This window comes from Antechinus flavipes, chromosome 1 (assembly GCF_016432865.1).
Source record: "Antechinus flavipes isolate AdamAnt ecotype Samford, QLD, Australia chromosome 1, AdamAnt_v2, whole genome shotgun sequence".
NCBI lineage: Eukaryota > Metazoa > Chordata > Mammalia > Dasyuromorphia > Dasyuridae > Antechinus > Antechinus flavipes.
The window spans coordinates 511,917,670-511,937,696 of NC_067398.1; the positions used below are offsets into that span (position 1 = coordinate 511,917,670).

The 20,027-nt window shown below is 33.0% G+C and overlaps 1 protein-coding gene across 2 annotated transcripts in view; it reads right to left on the bottom strand.

Moving 5' to 3' along the window:
- The window catches only part of SPIRE1 (spire type actin nucleation factor 1), a 191,921-nt gene that overhangs the window by 92,107 nt on the left and 79,787 nt on the right, over positions 1 to 20,027 (bottom strand). For both annotated transcript variants that reach the window (XM_051970489.1, XM_051970488.1), the window contains exon 3: positions 14,395 to 14,625. In XM_051970489.1, coding sequence (XP_051826449.1) covers positions 14,395 to 14,625 — 231 coding nt within the window. The remainder of the gene's footprint in view (positions 1 to 14,394; positions 14,626 to 20,027) is intronic.

Consider the following 20,027-nt stretch of genomic DNA (forward strand, 5'->3'; position numbering starts at 1 on the left):
AAATTTTCTGAAAAGCCTTGAATTCTCATATATGTAGGTAGCTACATCAAATTACTAATAAGAGCCATTTCCCAACAGATAAATGGTTAAAGAACATGAACAGATAATTTTCAGAAGATGAAATAAAAGCCATCTAAAATTGTATTTTAAATTGTTCTAAAATACTACTGATTAGAGAAATGCAAATTAAATAACTGAGATACTAACTCATGTCTATCAGAAATGACAAATGCTAAAGGATATCAGTTAAAATAGATCCACTATTAATGAAGTTAAGAACAGGTCCAAACATTTTGGAGAATAATTTGGAACTATATCCAAAGAGCTGTAAAACTGCATATGCTTGATCCAGCAATACCACTACCAGGAAAAACATTTATACATCCAAAAATATTTATAGTAGCTTTTTTTTTGTGTGTGATGTCAAATAACCAAAATTTGAGGGAATGCTCATTAACTGGGGAATGGTGAAGAAGTTGTAGCACATGAATGTATTAAAAAAAATGTATTCAGAAATGATACAAAGACAAGGTCATTGGGCATAACAATAGCAATGCTGTAATGATGAAATTGTAAAAGATATGGCTTCTCTGAGCAAAACAATTTCAGAGGCAGCTAGGTGGTGTAATAGATAGAGCACCAGTCCTGAAGTCAGGAAGACCTGAGTTCAAATCTGGCCTTAATACACTTAATACTTTCTGACTGTATGACCTTGGGCAAAACACTTAACCCCAATTGCCTCAGCAAAAAAAAAAAAAAAAAGACAATTCCAAAAGACTCATGATGAAAAAATGGTATCCATCTCCAGAGAAACGAAGAACTGAAGGAAGTATCATTTTGAAGTATCATTGTCATCAAATTCAAGCATCCTTTTTTCTTCCTTTATTTATTAATTTATTATGCTTTGGGTAATATGATGGAGGAGTATTGCTAAACAGGTCTTGTATGATTTTATATGCATAACTGATATTTTATTGCCTTCTCCTTTAGAGTGGGAGGGAATGGAAGGAGCAAGAAAATGTGGAATTCAAAATTTTTTTTTTAAATGTTAAAAATAAATAATGTATCATTAAAAAAAAAAAAAAGAAAAATCGGTCAGGATCAATGAATTACTTAGGGTCTATAAAATGATTATAGAAGTTTTAACTTTTTATTGGTCAGCCCATTTGCAAAAAAATTTTGTGTTTAATAAATTATATGTGTTTTTTGGTTGGGTTGAGCTTTGAATCCCAGGTCAATCCTATTATCCCTAAAACAGGAGTTGTTAATTTTTTTTTTTTTTTTTTTTTGTCATGGACAGCATCTCCCCTTCCACCCTTTCCTCTCCTTATACACACTTTGGCAATCTGGGGAAGTATGTGGATCTTTTCACAGAATAACATAAAAAAATACATAAAATAAAATGCACAATATTACAAAAGCAATCAAATATGTTAAAATATACTTATCAAAAGAAAATAAGACTACGAGATTTCTACTTAAGAACCTCTGATGAACCTCAAATGCTTTTTAGTGGTAAAAATAGCAGACCTCAAGAGAGAAAATATAATAATTTTGCAGAAGCTTCATATTCAATTTCTATCCCTACTACTTATCATTTGTGTGACCTTACATAAATCATTTAATTTCCTTGGCCTCAATTTCTTCATTTGCAAGATGGATATATTATTGAACTAAGTGATTTCCAAGAACTCATAAAGCTCTGAATTTTGACAATTCACTGTCAGTATAGCTCTCTAAATAAAGCTAAATACTGTAAAATTTTGTACTTAAAATTTTTTTTTAAATCATAACCCACATAATATATTTTTGTTGAGTGTGAACTAATTTTTGAATTAAGTATTTCCAGTGATTTTTTTTATATGCAAGTAAAATCAAGTATATATTATTAAGAAGATACCTTGCTACAGAGTAGTAGAATCTAGCTGCTACCTTCAAATTCCACAGAAGGAGGGAGGCATTCAGTTTCGAGAAAATCCTAATGATTATAAATGAAAATAAAAATAAGATGTCTTGATTTTACATCCCACTGAGACTAGTTTGTTGCATTGTTGATTTTTAGTTTTTAATTTCAAAAATTTCAAAAAGCTAAATTGCAAATAACTGCAATTATATCAGTTGGTTGTGATTACTTGTATATGTATTTGGTTTAACTTCTGAGAGAGAACATTCAAGGAGAGCCAAAAAATTTGTTTGATCTTGTCTGATTGTTCAGTTGTGATTGCTGTAAACACCATGTTGGCTTAGTGAATACTGTTCTCCAGTCAATTAAGAATGAATCTAAGGACAGAACTTGCCAAGTCTCTGGTATTTACAGAATGCTTGTGTTCTCTGACCTTTAAATGTGAATAAAACATACTAATCTTCTCAGTGATTTGAACAAAAATTGAACATCCAGGTTACTCTGACAAAGCATAATGTCTATGTTCAAAAAAAATTATAAAACACTTTACTGTTTTTGTTCAAATATCTGATTGTCTTATTTATTTCACTGAGTACATAAAAAGATTGTTCTCTGAGTTTATTCTTTGAATTCATGCCTTAATAGGTCTTGAGCAGACAAGATGTCAAGCTTTGTTTTAAAATCTTGTATGAATATAAATCTAATAAATTTGAGTGGCTAAAAAAAATTATTTTAAATATCTTGTCCAACTGCTCCAAAAGCCATTTTAAATTACTATGTTTTAAGAAGTTATATATGTGGGGGCAGCTAGGTGGCACAGTAGATAGAGCACTAGCCTTGAAGTTCAAATGAGTTCAAATCTGGCCTCAGGTACTTACGACTTCCTAGTTGTGTGACCCAGGGCAAGTAACTTAGCCCCAATTGTCTCAGCAAAAATAAATAAATACATAAATAAAATAAGTTATACATGTGAAAAAAAGTTAGAATATCATTTTTTAAATGCTATACTAACATGCTATAGTGGGATTCCTGACAATACTGTTAGATATCACCTTGGATCATATATGACTCTTACATTCTGTGCCATTAAAATCTGCATTTATCTGACTATAATAACCTAGGGTTTGACAAATCCAAAATCTGCACACATCCCAGTGTTTGTTTCTTAGATAATGAAGTGGTTTACATTGCTAATTATTTTGTAATTTAGGATTGAAAGAAAAACTCATCTCTGATTCATTGTTCCTGAAAACTAAGAAAATATTAATATAGAATTTCTTATTGTATAGAAATCTTGGCACTAAATGAGAATGACAGAGCCAGGAAAGGACAGCATTTCTAACTTAAGTGTAGGATTCTTTGCTCAGATCAAATGAAACCTCCCTGAAGATTTATAAAGTACCCAGATATGACAGGGTAATTAAGAGAGTGATTTGCAATGTGAAAAATTCACAAGAAACATTTATACTAATCACAAAAGATGTCCTTTATTGACATGAAAGTGTTTGTGGGCATTAATCAAAATGGTTAAGCAGCATGTTTTGGGGTGAAATGGCTTTTAAAGGTTTTAAAGGGGAGAGAAAGGGCAGGATCTAGGATGTTAGGAAAGATCCTAGTTGAAAAAAAGACTCCTATACACCATCTACATAGTGAATGAACAGTTACATGAGATGGCCGAGTCTGTCTTAGAAATATCTCAGGTATACTAATCCAGATCAGTCTGAGGTATTCTTGTGTGTGACAATGGAAACAAGAAGAATCAATTAAAATTCTGACAAAGAGGCAGGATTTATTGACTGATTAAAGTTCATCTTTATTGTCTCCCGGACCAATTTTTGCATTCAGAGAAAGGAGAAAATATTTCAAAGTATTAAACATTTTAAATCTATTTGCTGAAAATGTTTAAGAGGAAGCTCTACAATGGTATAAAAATTTCTCAGAGAATTTGTGTCCAAAGGATGATACTATCAGAGAATTTACTTTGCTTTGAGCCAGAAACACTTCTGGTTTTCAACAAACAACTTTCATACTAATCTAACAGCAAGATTGACATTCTTATTTTCTATAAAGATAGAAGGAAGTTGCTACTATATAAGAAAGTTCATAGGTAGCTAGGTAAATGGCAGGAGAAATATCAGAATTCAGAATTTCTAATCTACAATTCTTTCTACTAAACTACACTACAAATATCAAAAATTACTTTACTGACATTGTTTAAGCTATTGCAAGCAAACTAGTGTACCGGAATCACAGAATGCACGGAGTGCAGTTAAATGTAAGAATAATGGATAAGTATGAAGAGCTCTTGTTAATCCCTCAAAGAGGGATTGTATATTTGATCTAGAGGTAATAAGGAACTTCTTGTTTTATTGAGTAACGAGATGAGATTATCAGACCTATGCTTCAGAAAAATAGCCCTGATACCTGAGTGAAGGATAAACTTAAGCCAAAAAAGACATAAGGGAGACCAATTAAAAAGTTATTATAATAATCTAGGTGAAAGGCTATTAGGGAATGAAGCAAGGTTGTGATTATATGAGTAGAGAGAAGGGGATGTATGCAAGGTATGTTGCGAAGGTAGAAATGAAAAGAAATGATGGTAATTAGGATGGGTTGAATATGTGAAAGTGAGTAGTTGGAGATCATAAAGTTGTAAACCTGGATATCTGGAAGAATGGTGGTTACTCTCAGCAGTGATAAAGAAATTGTTAAGATAGAAGAGTTTGAAGGAAAAGGCAATTAATAGATTCAGTTTTGGATACTGAGATGCCTCGAGGACAGATAGTTTGAGGTGATAGTTTGAGCTAAGAATTATCTGCACAAAGATAATAATTGAACCCATAGGAACTGATAAGATTACTAAGTACACTTGTAGAGAGCAAAAAGAAAAGATGAACCAGGACAGAGATGATGGAAACTCACATATTAATGGGCTTGACATGAAGAATCAGCAAAGAAGATAGAGGAGGAATGTCAGTCAGATAAGAAATGAACTAGAAGAAATAGTATCAAAAACTGTGGAGAGGTCAGGGTGGATAAGGACTAAGAAAAGATCATTAACTTTTTCAATCAAGAGATCCAAATAACTTTGAAGAGAGAAGCTCTTTAGTGATTTTATAAACTAGATTGTCCAGGGTTTAGAAGAGAATAAAATTTAGATGAGGTATTCACTGTAAACTACTTACTCAAGAAGTACAGCAATAAAAAACAGGAGACAGCCTTTACTTGACTCTGCCAATTTCAGTAATTGGTAGAATCAAGTGAGGAGTGTGTGTGTGTTTGTGTTTAAGGATAAGGGAGACACGAGAATGCCTATTTTTGCTAAAAAAAAAATCTTAGCAAAATTCAGTTACAAAACAGAAATCCAACAAACAAACCCCAAATTAAAAACAGGAGAAGAAATCTTGAAAATTAGGAGAAATTGATAAATTGGAATAGAAATGTGAAGCACATTTTTAAAGCTGGTATTTTGAAGAGACTAAGTGGAGAAAAAAACCCCACAGGAAATGAAGATTACCCTCAATGATATAAAAATATCCAAAATACCAAAAACCAAACAAATGAGAGACCATAAGTAATCCATTTTGGTAAAGGGAAACAGCACTAGGCACAGAGGAATTAGGAAAGAAACAAACTGATGAATTTATAGGAGAATTTTATAAAACTTTAAAGAAATTACTATATAATTATTCTAAAAAAAAAAAAAAAGACTATCGAGAAAGAAAGCAGCATACCAAACTTTTTATGAGACAAATATAATCAGAGACAAAGGACAGGAAAAATTTTCACTGATATCAATTTTTTTAAAAAAAATTAAATAAAATCCTGTCAAAGACTATAACAATTAATTCATTAAATTTCAGCACATAGTAGATGCCCAATAACTGTTTATTGACAATTAACTAGAGGAAATATACTAAAAGGGAGTTTGTCGGGGGGAAAGAATCATTAAGGAGGGAAACTATAAAGTGTGGCAAGTTCCCAATGAAGTAAAGACACCGTAAGATGGGCATAGTTAACTTACTGCCATTAAGGCAGGCAGTTCCTAATGAATCTACTATAACAAGGCATGAAATTCTATTAGGTATTCCAAGTTCTAAATGAATTTGTTGGAATAAGGTAAGCAGTTCCTAATTAATGCACAAAGAAATGGGGTATAGGAAGGTTTTTTTAAATAGAGGAAAATAACATGACACCACAAATTCATTGGATACAGTAATGGTAGGGTAATGATAATTTTGTCAATTCGAAGAATTCAGCTAATCTAAGACTTAGTCTGACGTCTTACGCCATGTTGTATAATAAATTCAAAATGGATAAACAACCGGAAAACCAAAACCCACATCATAATAAATTAACAAACACGAAAACCATATATGGCTATAAATAGGAAATAAATTACTAATCAAAGTAGGGAGAGACACAATTGCAAGAGACAAAAATGGATGGTTTTAATTATATGAAACTGAAAAGGTTTTAAATTAAGCTATTCTTAATTTCTTTAGAAAATTTTAGAATTTATTTAATTTATGTAAACAAAAATAATGCATATAGGATAAGAAAGTATGATCAATTGAAGAAAAAATTTTGTATCAAATTTCTTGGATAAGAGATTGGTCACGATATATAGACATCTAACAGAAACAGAAGTCCAAAAGCCACCATCTAACAGAAAAAATAGAGAACATGAAATAGTTCTCAGGAAAACAACTGCAAACTATATTAATAGTTTTAAATATATTAATGTTCCAAATCACTAATAAGAGAAATTAAGTCATACCAATTAAAAAAGATAGGAATAATCAATATTGGAAGGGTTGTGAAAAGAAAGGCACAATAGTGCATTGCTAGTGGAGCTGCACATTTACTAAACTATCCTGAAAGAAAATTTTGAATTATGCAAATAAAATGGCTAAAATACCCACATCCATTGATTCAAAAATTACAGAGATAGGCATATATTCCAAGGAGGTTGATAACAAAACAAATCTTTATATAACAAAATATTTATAGCAATGTTTTTTGTAGATTAAAATAATGGAAACAAATTAGATTCCCGTTGATTGAAAATGGCTAAACTGTGGTATGAGAACTTAATGGAATACTGCTATGCTATTAAAAAAAAATTAAAATGATAAATACAGAGAATCATGGAAAGACTTGCATGAACTGCTGCAAACTAAAGTAAGCAGAGCCAATAAACAAAGTACACAATGGATGACCACAAGAATAAAATGGTATGAACATCCACAAAAAAATCTGAAATAAATATAAAATCAAGAAGAATAAAGAGGACCCTAAATAAGAGAAAAGAAACTATTCTACTTGCCTTTAAAGAGATAGTTATGAGGTAAAGAGTATCCACAATTGTAGACACTGCCAATAAAGATCTACTGATCAGTTTTACTGAAATTTTTTTTTCCTATTCTTCCTCACTTTTAAAAAAAACAAAAAACTTTGTTATATGGGAAGACTCAGGGAAAAGGGAAAAGGATACAGCTAGATAATATATATAAAAATCTGTTTATACATAAAGAAGTGCTGAATCTAGCATCTAAAAATCTAAGAGCTTATTGTTACAATGTGACTCTAAATTATTTTTATGTAACCATTTCCAGAAAGCAAAATGCTCCTCAATTCACTGTCTTCTCTACTGACAAAGCAAACAAGATGTCAATGGTAATATGATCTTTCAATTCAAAATCCTAATCCACAAAATATGAATGTACATATCATGACTATCACAAGTCATGAATTCTTTAATGCCTTAAAGTTTCAATTTAGAGATCTTCAGGTTTTTAAATGTTAATCACATTACTCCTTGTTTAACTGAAGGGGACATTTGGAAAATACTATTATAGACGAAATTTTTGTAAACACTTATGGCCCATGTTAGTTTCTGCAAGAATTCCAAAGAACCAATATTCTACAAGGAAGAGTTAAGAGAACAGGATATGTGAACAAATTTTCTTTCTAAATTTTTGAAGTCTTTCTTCAAAATGACTCCTTAAAATTCTATGTCTTACACTAGTTCACAAAAATGAACTATGAAGAGAAATAGTTTCATAGATTAAAAGCAATCTGTGGCAGAATTGAATCATTTAAGAAGTATTTATTAAGGACCTACTATATGCTGAGCACTTGAGATGCAAAAACTATTTGGAAAAAGTTCTGTTCTCAAGCAATTCAATAAAAGTATACACTGCATTATACAATATTAGTGGCTAGTGTGTAGAAATCCCTTGGTAAATGTTTATTGAATGAAACATTCATGTAAGACAAATATGAAATGTTAAGATTCCTAGGCATTGAAAAAATCACTGAGTCAGAAGATATTGCTTCTAGCATCAGTTATATTACTAAGGAGCCAGTAAAAAAAATAAAGAATGAAGAGAAAGAAGCAAAAGCTTAGGGATACAGGTAGTAGAAAGACATCTTCACAAAATTCAATCAATCACAAAGTATACATATAGTCCTAGGAATAGTAAGTGCTGGCCATGATCTTATCTGATTTCTGCTAAATGTTGCACTTTTTCTTCTATATTGTTCAACCTCTCAAATATGGAAATATATTATTATTCAGGCCAAAAATTGATCATAGTTTTACTGATCTAGACCTAGAAGAGACCTTAGAGATCAAAGAATCCAAGTCAAGAATTTTACAGTTAAGTAAAGTGAGATCCAGAGAGCATAAGTTACTTGCTTAAGATGACATGAATATTAAATATCAGAAGTTAATTTGTAATTTTTCCTATGCCTCATTTTATATTAATATTCAAGTTTGTTTTCTGAACATCTTTTCTTTATGTATTTGGAGGACTAATAAAATTTTTGATGAATGCAGAGAAAATGCCTTACTGGGAAAGAAACTAAGGAAGTATTTTGCTCTCCTAAATTAAAATGCTTTTTCATAGTCAACAGTAAAAATAGTGCAATCTTGTGTTTTCTATATTTTTCTTTCAATTTTGTGATGATCAATACAGTTCATTGTGAATTATAATTTAAGAAAGACTGCTTGTTCCCTATTAATAGCTTCATCACAAATATCCTCTATGTAAGGATATAAGGATATACTCTATCCTACTCAAAAATTAATTTAGACATGATTTATTACTGATGTTCTCTTGGTTTCCCCTTTTTCGGATATTAATGAAGTCTAACTTTTCCCCCTATTTTTAATATCTTCTCTTATATCACATACCTTGTGAACTCATGCCTCAGTGCCCTTAGCTGCCTCCTCTAAGGATAGTGATGTAATTCTATTGCTTTCACCATGTTTCTTCTTTTTTGTTGACAATTCTACTTTTACTATAAATATATCTAAGTCTGTCATGCTAGCACACAAGTTCAATGGTTTCACAATCCTCCAACATAAAAATAACATTTTATAAAAATCTTTTCAAATCTTTTCAATCTTTATTTTTGTTTGCTATCAATTTATGTTACATAACCTCAACTGAGCCCTCAATTTGGCCTTCCTAATCATTTTGCTACCTCACTAACTAAACCATTTTATCCCTTCTCAAACTTCCCTGTGCTCGCATGACTTGATGGTTTCATCAGCTCCTATGAATTTAATTATCCTTTCCATGTAAATAATTCTCATACATATCTGTCCTGATCTAACCTCTCTCCTGACCTCCAGTCTCGTATCTCCAGGGAAGAGAGCACTGGACCTCAATTTCAGGAACTATCATTCAAATCGGCTCTCAGTTATTAGATGTATGACCCTAGACCTGTAAAATTAACTTCTGTCTCAGTTTCCTCCTCTGTAAAATGGGAAGAAAAATGGGAAGTAACATTGTGTGTTTTCACTGACAATATTTGTTGGCCTTGAATTTTCTATCATCTCACTGGCTCAGCTAAAAGTCTACATTCTGCAAGAACCCTTTCCAAATTCCAGCTTTCTCTCCAAAATTATCTAAAGTTTATACTATGAACTTAATAAATGCTTGCTGACTTGTCTGTCTTCCTTTCACTTTTCTCTTAAATGCCCTTAGAATGATTGTAATGCTTTTGTCTCTTATGGGAAGCTCTTCCCATATTCTGCTCATACTCTTCCATCATCTTTCATAAGACTTTCACAAACAAGTATATATTCTTCATTGGATGATATTTTAATTTTGATCAAAAAAAAAAAAGAGGCAAGAGTTCAATGGCTAAGATGCCTTTTTGGTTCTTCTAATCTCCTTGGCATAAACCAGTTAAATTTTTTGCCTAAAATTATTATAATCAGCAGATGAGTCCTTTTCCCATCCATTATTTGCTATGAGTATTTCTTGCTCACTTCCATGCTGTATTATCTCTTCAGAGGACTCTTCATCAATAACTTAAAATCCATTCCTGAGTGCCTTGATAATAAGTTAGGTTAGTTTATGCTTTATCTTTAAGAGCCCGAAGCATCAATGCCATTTCCTGCTAGCTCTAGGCCACATCATCCTTCTCCCTTTCACTTTTTTTTTTTTTACATGTTTCTTCCATATTAGAATATGAGCAAGTTGAGAAGAAGCTGAAGGGACAGATTCCACTTTTGATACTTTTTAATTGGATGAACCGGAATATGTAATTTCACCTTTTTAAATCTCAGTTTCTAATTTGATTTTGATATTTGATTCAGAATATCTCCAACATTAATAATAGGATACTTCCTATCAAAAAAATCAATTGTTAAGATCTTTTTCAATGTTCACCATGTCCATGTTATCCAGGATCTCAATTCTTTTCTCAAAGTAAGGATTTTATGCAGTTTTTGGCCTCTCTCATTCTGTATTCCTGACTAACTTTACAGCATTTTTTTATCATCTTATTCCTGCTTTTGCATACAAGCTATCAATTTATCTAAATATATGCTGATTTAATGGAGAGGGTCCTATTAAGTTCTTCACAAAATTTCTCTGCATCTTCATACTCTGCACTAGATCTCCTATATATTGGTTTTTGTTTTTTGGTCTGGTTTGGTTTGGAATTTCATTGGGAGGCTTTCTGACAAATATTGTTCTCCAGCAATCCAATACAAGATGGCCAGTGTCTCATGAAAGTCTGCTGTTGCTGTTACATATAAAAAAAAAAAATTCTACCAACTTTTTTCTTTTTCCTAAACAGAACCTTTGTTATTATCCAGTCATTTCAGTCATATTCAATTCTTTATGAGCCTAACTTGGGGTTTTCTTGGAAAAGATATTAAATTAAATACTAAAACGATGAAATTGAGGCAAAGAGAGTTAAATGACTTTCTTTGGGTCATACAAATAGTATCCTAGACCAAATCTGAACTCAGGAAGAAGAATTTTCCTGAAGCCAGACTGCATTTTATCTACAGTGTGCCATCTAGCTACCTATGAGCTCTCTTACATAGTAGCACTTTCTTTGTGGAAAGTGAGCCTGTCAAATACATGCAATTTAGCTCCTCCAATAGTATGGCCACTCACTTGGAAAAGGACTGTACAAGTATTTCACATTTAGAATGTTAATAGCTAAGTTAACATTCATAAGGTTTCCAAAAGATCTAAAAATTGTGTGATTCCTCTGCCCATATTTCCAGAAGAAGAATGCATAAACCTAAGCATCAGTTTGCATTCTATCCTTGTTTAATGCGTTGCCACAGGCTAAAGAATCATCACTAAAGGACTAGATTACTAGTAAAAAGCTTCTCCATAATTATGCAAAATTGGTCCTCAGAAAGTCAGTTCATCCTGTTGTATCAATAACACACAAATTTTTTTCAGTACAGTAGTATCTGCCAGATCTTAGACTTTACAGGTATAATCTTTGATAAACTAGAGTACTTCTATGTTAAAATGATACAACAGAGTATTTTTAATAATATCACAATGTAGCATAATTTATTTATCCATTCTCCAACTGCTGTACATATTATCAAACTGTTGAACAATTTTGTCTTACATAAATACAAAAGCTACCAACATTATCTACAGAAAGGTCTTATTTGGGGGATGACAAACTTAGCAAAGAAATTGCTAGATCGAAAGTTATATACTGATTCCTTGCCTATGTTCTCCAAAATATTTTCATTAGTCTAAAATAATGGCCAATAACGTATTCAAGCATCTCTGCCTTAAAGATCTGCCAATATTGGATCTATTTCTTCTACATTGCCTTTTTTTTTTTAATGAATTTTGTTGCAGCTCAATATGATTCAAAACAATGAGAAGAACTGAGAAAAGCATAGGATATGGATTCAGGAGATGTATTTAATTACCTATGTGATCTTGGACAAAGATCAAAAAAATCTCTATTTGGGGATTTTTAAAAGAATTCTTATTCAAGTATGAGTTGGGCTATAGATATGACTTTTTGAGAATGCTCTTAGCATTTAGATGCCATAATTCTATGAAACCATAAGTGACTCCAGTATTCTGTAATCCTTACAGATGTATACAATGGCACTGTGTAAAGGATTTTGATTTCAAAGTGACAACCTAAATAACTAAATCCAACATTCATATATAAATCTGAAGTTGGTTAAATATTAGGTAAGAAAAGTATCTTCTTTCCATCAGTATATGACCCTACTCCACAGATCCTCCAGGCTCCATTCACTTCTTTTATGAAAGAAACCTAAAGATGGAAGAGGTTTTGGAAAGCTCTGTGGCTCATTCCTTTTTTTAAGGAACTAGAAGACCATAGAAATAATAATCAGCAGATCCAAAACAGGATCATAATTTGCTATTACAATTCTTAGTCTGTTTGGTCTCAAGTCCAGGCAGAAACACAAAAAAACAAACTATTTCTTGCTGAGCATATTAGACAATGATTCTACTATTTTGGTTTTTGATTCAAGATCAGGGAGATGATGGCATAAAAGAGATAGGCAAAGTTCTCTGAATTCACAGTAATTACAGTGGCCACCTGTTGCTAAATCTCTGCAAAGTGAAAGAACAAATTTAGGCAGGGTGGGCTGCTATTAGGAACCTAGGATGATATTTGGATCTGTGAAGGGAAGACAAGCACAGGTGTGTGTTGCTGCTGCTTAAATGGGAATAAAGGCATCAATAGGAATTCAGATCCATGGGGCAAAAAGTAGTAGCTCTCAAAAAATTTTTTTTAATTTAAAAAAATTATTTGAAAGGATGTGAGAAGGGAAACATTAGGGAGAAAAATCAGACCTCAGTGGATGAAATCCTCCAGAAAGAGAATCACAAAAATGCTTTAATATATATGTCAATTATAAACTATTGTTAAAAACACTAGTCCCACAATTCTTCAACATCTGTACCATGTTAAATTGTGGTATATGAATGTTATGGAATATTATTGCTCTGTAAGGAATGACCAGCAGGATGAATACAGAGAGGCTTGGAGAGACCTACATGGACTGATGCTAAATGAGATGAGCAGACCCAGGAGATCATTATACACTTCGACAACGATATTGTATGAGGATGTATTCTGATGGAAGTGGATTTCTCTGACAAAGAGACTTAACTGAGTTTCATTGGATAAATGATGGACAGAAACAGCTACACCCAAAGAAGGAATATTGGGAAATGAATGTGAACTATTTGATTTTTGATTTTCTTCCCGAGTTATTTTTACTTTCTGAATCCAACTCTCCCTGTGCAGTGGGAGAACTGTTCGGTTCTGCAAATATGTATTGTATCTAGGATATACTGCTACATATTTAACATATATAGGACTGCTTGCCATCTTGGGGGGGGGGGGGAGGAGGGAGGGAGGGGAAAAAACGAAACATAAGTGATTGCAAGGGATAATGCTGTGTAAAAATTATCCTGGCATGGATTCTGTCAATACAAAGTTATTATTAAATAAAATTAAATTAAAAAAAAAAAACACATCTGTACCATGTGAATCCTTTATGACAAATTGGGAACTAATTATGTCCGATGCTGCTCATTTAAGTAACAGGAACTCAATTAACTAATAACATTAAGTAGACTTCTCTTTAAAAAGTCAACATTTTTAGTCCATTTTTAGTCTTTGATCAAAACTTGTGACTTTCAAGAATGTTGGATAACCTAAGTAAAACTTACTGAAGGGAAGCCAAGAGAACAGTTTTGTTAAGCTTGCAATTTAAGCTTAGTTTAAGTACAAGAAGTAATATGAATCATAAGAAACTTTATAGATTTCAAGATTCTTAATCTCAGAACTATCATTTCCTTGGTAAAATGAAAAAGAGTAAGAATAAATAAAAATTACCTGACAGTAAAATACCACAGCATTATATGTGTTGTCTGATCACTTGTTTCAGTTACAGAAGGACAGCATAGCCTATAGCCATGCTATAGTAGCATGTCATATAATATAGTATGTACTATATATCTATATCTATATATATCTCTATATATCTCTCTCTATATATATACACCCACACACACACACACACTATAGTGTAGTATAGTATATGCTATACTATAGTAATATAGTCGCAAGACATGGAGACTGAAAACATTTAGAAAGCTTAATGATGACAGTTCTCTCAAAGATCAAAGCTTAAAGTAAAATTACTATACCTGCATGACATCTTTATATGATCGAATAACTGAGATTTTTCTTTTATCATCATCTTCATCCATGACTTCATCTGCAGCTTCATAACCTTCATCATTACTACCATCAGCTTCCACAGTATTGGCCATATGGTCAATGAGCTGCTCTAAGGGAGGACTTAATTCCCTTTCTTCATTCTCCTTCAAACCATAGTCCAATGCTTTATAAATAATAATTCCCAGGGATTCAATAACCTATGATCAGAAAAAGAAAAAGTTTCACTTTTAGAATTAGTTTCACAATTAGAATAGTTTCACAACATTGTCCAAAACTGAACTTTTTTTTTTTTAAACCACAAAACTATCTACCCTCCAAACCTTTATTTCTGCTGAAGGTATCACCATTCTTCTAATCACCTTGGATTCACAATCTTGGTATGTATTTGAAAATGGGTTAATTTGGGATAACCCAAATTAGTACAGTACTCACATAGAAACAAAACAGTATCAACTTGGATAATAATGAGGTAAGAAATTCAGGCATCTCAGGAAAAATAAAAGAAAACCCATTTGTGCATTTAGTTAAATCTATCGACTCCTCAGAGTGCTCCTTAGTTAAACCTTTATAATAACTCTTGAAATAATCTACTTCTCATGCTTCAGGTCCTCATCACTTCTTTCCTAGATTATTGTAGTACTCTCAAGTCTCTCCTCTTCTTCAATCCATTCACCCTCCAAACCTTTGGTCAGAGTGGTCTTCCTATAGCAGAAGTCTAACCAAATACTTTCCCCTGCTCCATAAACTCCAATATTCCTTTTCGTTATTGCTAGGATCAAATATAAACTTCCCACTCTTTAGCATTTAAAGTCTTTCATGGCTGGATAAATTGTGGTATATGAATGTTATGGAATATTATTGTTCTGTAAGAAATGACCAGAAGGATGAATACAGAGAGGACTGGCGAGACTTACATGAACTGATGCTAAGTGAAATGAGCAGAACCAGGAGATCATTATACACTTCGACAACGATATTGTATGAGGACATATTTTGATGGAAGTGGATTTCTTTGACAAAGAGACCTAACTGAGTTTCAATTGATAAATGACGGACAAAAGCAGCTACACCCAAAGAAAGAACGCTGGGAAACGAATGTGAACTATCTGCATTTTTGTTTTTCTTCCCGGGTTATTTATACCTTCTGAATCCAATTCTCCCTATGCAACAAGAGAACTGTTCGGTTCTGCAAACATATATTGTATCTAGGATATACTGCAACATATCAAACATATAAAGGACTGCTTGCCATCTAGGGGAGGGGGTAGAGGGAGGGAGGGGAAAAAAATTGGAACAGAAACGAGTGCAAAGGATAATGTTGTAAAAAAAAAAAAAATTACCCTGGCATGGATTCTGTCAATATAAAGTAATTATTAAATTAAAAAAAAAGTCTTTCACAAAATAGCTCCAATCTACTCTTCCAGTCTGACTAAACTCTTGTACTTTACAATTCAGGCACACCAGCTTTCTTGATGTTCCTCATATGACAGTCCTCTCGGTGTCACTGCACTGGCTTTTCTTAAAACATAGGTGCTTCCCCTTCTCTTCTCTTCAAATCCCTCACTTCCTTCAACTTTCAGCTCAATCTCTACCTTCTACACAAAAACTTGCCTTATCACCCCAAGTGCCAAGTGCTAGTGTTCTCTAACTATATTAAATTTTATTCTTTACATATATATATATCCTTATTCAATCAGAATTAAGCTCACTGATGTATGGGACTATTTTGTCTTTTTATCCTGGTATATGGTTGGCACTTGTTGATTCATTTCCCATTTTCTAGTGTCAAGAGCTTTTTTGAATAAAATTAGAGGAGAAAATCTCTATTCTCTCCGTTTCTCATCTTGCCAGTCTACTACTAATTCTAACCCTTTGTTCTATGTAATAGTATGACCAGACTCAGTTGATTAAAATGGCTCTTATACCAGTTAATTCCAATGTGTTTAAAATACAATAAAAGGGGGGAGGCAAAAGAAGGGAGGGAAGATTGAGAGGCAGTTAAGAAGCTGAAACACTGCTGAGGAGGAACAGGATGAATAAAGAGGAGAAAGTACAAAACTGAAAGAAAATACGTTGGAGTGAAATATACAACTGGTAATCAAAACTGTAAATGCCAATGGGATGAACTCTCCTATAAAAGAACCATAATCCTTCAATATGCTGTTTACAAGAAACACATCTGAAGCAGAAAGATACACACCATGTAAAGATATATTATGCTTCAGCTGAAGTTAAAAAAGCAAGGGTAGCCATTTTGATCTTAAAGCAAAAGCAAAATAAATCTAATTAAAAGAGATAAGAAAGAAAACTGTACTTAATATTTAAGTATCATGGACCAGGGGTCCTCAACCTATGGCCCATGGGCCAGATACAGCATCTGAGACGTTTATCCCCCTCACCCAAGGCTATGAAGTTTCCTTATTTAAAGGTCCACAAAACAAAGTTTTTGTTTTTACTATGGTCCAGCCATCCAACAGTCTGAGGGACAGTAAACTGGCCCCTATTTAAAAATTTTGAGAGTCCCTGCCCTAGACAATGAAGTAATATCAAGACCAAACATATATGTACCAAATGCTATAGTAATCAAAGTGATTTACAGGAAGAAATAAACAGCAAAACTATTCTAGTGGGGGGACCTCTCGTATCTAGAAAAATCTAACCACAAAATAAACAAGAAGGAAGTTAAGGAGATGAGTAGAATTTTAGAAAAGTTAGATGTAATAGAGTTATTGAGAAAACTGAATGGGATAGAAAGGAATATACATTTTTCTCTGTAGTACATGGCACCTACACAAAAACTGATCATGTATTAGGGCACAAAATACTCATTCAAATTCAGAAAGGCAAAAATATTAACTTTCTTCTTTTCAGATTCTGCTACAATAAAAATTACATACAACAAAGGACCATAGAAAGATGTATTAAAAATTATTTGGAAACTAACCAATGTAATTCTGAAGAATGAGTGAATCAAATAAATCATAGACACAATAACTTCATCGAAGAGAATGACAAAAATGAGACAATATGCCAAAAGATATGCCAAGGATGCAACCAACTAAATGCTTACATGAATAAAATGGAAAAAGAGAGAAAGAGATCAATAAATTGGGTGTGAAACTAAAAAAGCTAGAAGAACAAAATTCCCTAATTAAATAACAAGTTAAATAAATTTTGAAAATTGAAGGAGAGATTAATAAAATTGAAAGAAAGCAATTGAACTAAGAAAGCCAAGACCTAGTTTTATTAAAAAATAAAATAAAATAAAATAGATACACCTTTGTTTGATTTTTTTTTAAAAAGAAAAAACCCAAATTACCAGTATCAAACATGAAAAAGGTGAATTCAACACCAATGAAGAGGAAATTAGTAGCTATTCTGTCCAAATGTAATGCTTGCTGTTCCCTGGTGGTGTTCTACCATAGGGGTAACACTACTCCCAATAGGCAGTACAAAGTGGTGGTCTTCTACCTCTGTCAAGTGGCAGGGATCCATCATCTGTTTCAATGCTTCCCTTAGCTCAAATCTCCTCTTATCTGATTTATCTCCTCTCTTGGGCCCTTCCTAGACTATTCTGGAGCAGACTGTGCACAGGGAGGTTCATAATGTCTTCAAACTTTTCAAAATGGTTTTGAACTATTTTTTTAAATTTAGGATCTATAATCCTTGTAGCTATAGGAACATTTTTCTCATGTACCACTTATTAGGTTTCTTACAAGGTGCTAAGTCAGTTGTCTAATTTTAGCATGGTGCTTAGCAGTTCTCTGGTTTACTAATGTGCTTAGTACTTGTTAGAGTTATGCAAGAGTTCACACCTCTAAAAGAGCACCTAAAAGGACAAGTGCACTGGAAGCTCCGGGAGATTCACAAGTCAGGATTCAGTTGAAAGATTCGCAAGTCCAGGACATTAACAACTCAGAAGGACAAGCCCACTAGAGGAGGAGCCCACTCTTGGAGACAAGACAGATTCATTCCAACTTCCACCTCTGTACTGGCTGGAGACATTTGGAAGAAGAGAGGCAGAAGCTGGAAAAGCTAAAGGACTAGCAACAAGAGCTCTTGGACCCAAGGAAAGAGATAAGCCTGTAAGAAAGCTAACTGGGCTATTTTGGAAGAGACAATAAAGGACTGGACTTTAACTCCTGGTTGCATTTGAGGTGATTATTACACTGAACTGAAAGGAAAGCTGCTCCCAAAAGGCCCCCAAGAAACCTGCTCCCAGAGAACATTTTATTTTAGAGAAGACTATTACAATCACTCACACAAATCTCTTTGTTCGAGGTAGGCTCCTGGTGAGTCCAACCTATTTGAACAAACATGTATATCCTATAATCTGAATGGGGTAACTCTCATTTGCATCAAGATTTGGAAGGACATCTATTCCCTTGTCTTTCCCCTTCCTCTAGGACCCCTAAATTAGTTACAAAAAATAACCCAACCTGCTTCTCCAAAGTTCTCCAAAAGGAGAAAAAAGAAACTCGCAGAGCTCAGATAAAGGGGATAGTAGTCAGGTGAGAAATGCTCCATAAAAGTAACAACAAACCCAGCCTAGACCTTTCCTTAAGAAATAAAATACTCGGTACACAATAATCGTGAATTTTTCTCAGAATTATTTCCTGTTTAATTTGGAAGTAAAACAAAAATGAAATGTATTTGGTGAGCTTTGGTCACCTTGCATTAAAAAATGGATTTTATCTTAGAGGTATTATAGAGCCACTAGAATCAGGGCTATTTATCCATCTTTGGTGTCTACCTTTCACCCAACTTTTACCTATGGATCAGAGCAGCTGCAGCATGCCCAGCAGGCACACCCTATTAAAACCTTCTCAACAGAGGGATTAAAGGTATTCAACACATCCCAAACCTGTAACATATCCCAAGTTTGTAAAGGATTCTCTCAGTTGAATAAGTGAATTAGAATAGTTTACTCCAACAGGAATAAATTAGAAGAATGGGAGAGAGGAGATGGGAGGGAAGGGAATGAACCTGAATAAAACAAAGAGGAGAACTGTGGATTGAGGAAGGGAAGAAAGAAATTTAGAAAAATTATGTTACATAATGAGGATGTATCAATCAAAATAAAAAGAAATAAGGAAAGCAGCTGACACCAGAATCTCACTCCCACCTGAACCAGTCAAAGAGAAAACTACACACACACACACACACACACACACACACACACACACACACACAGAGTTGGATACAAAAATACATCTCATTCAATAGAGAAATAGAAGGAAGAATTTAGTGGAAAGAGTTTAAGGAAAAGATTGGTTTTCAGCAAAACAAACTCTAAGGATATGTCAATATTTATAGATGTTTTTGAGGTAACAAAGAATAGGAATCAGAAGGTACTCATAAATTAGGGAATAGATAAATAAGTTATGGTATATGGATGTGATGGAATGTTAAAGAAATTGATTTCAGAGAAATCCAGGAACACTTCCATGAATTTGTATAGAGTGAAGTAAACAGAAAGAAAAGAACAATTTATACAATGACAGCAATATGGTGAGACAAACTTTGAGTTAGGAACTCTTGTCCCCTCTAGAAAGAGCTGAAAAAAAGTAGAATCAGACAGAGATATATTTTTTGGACA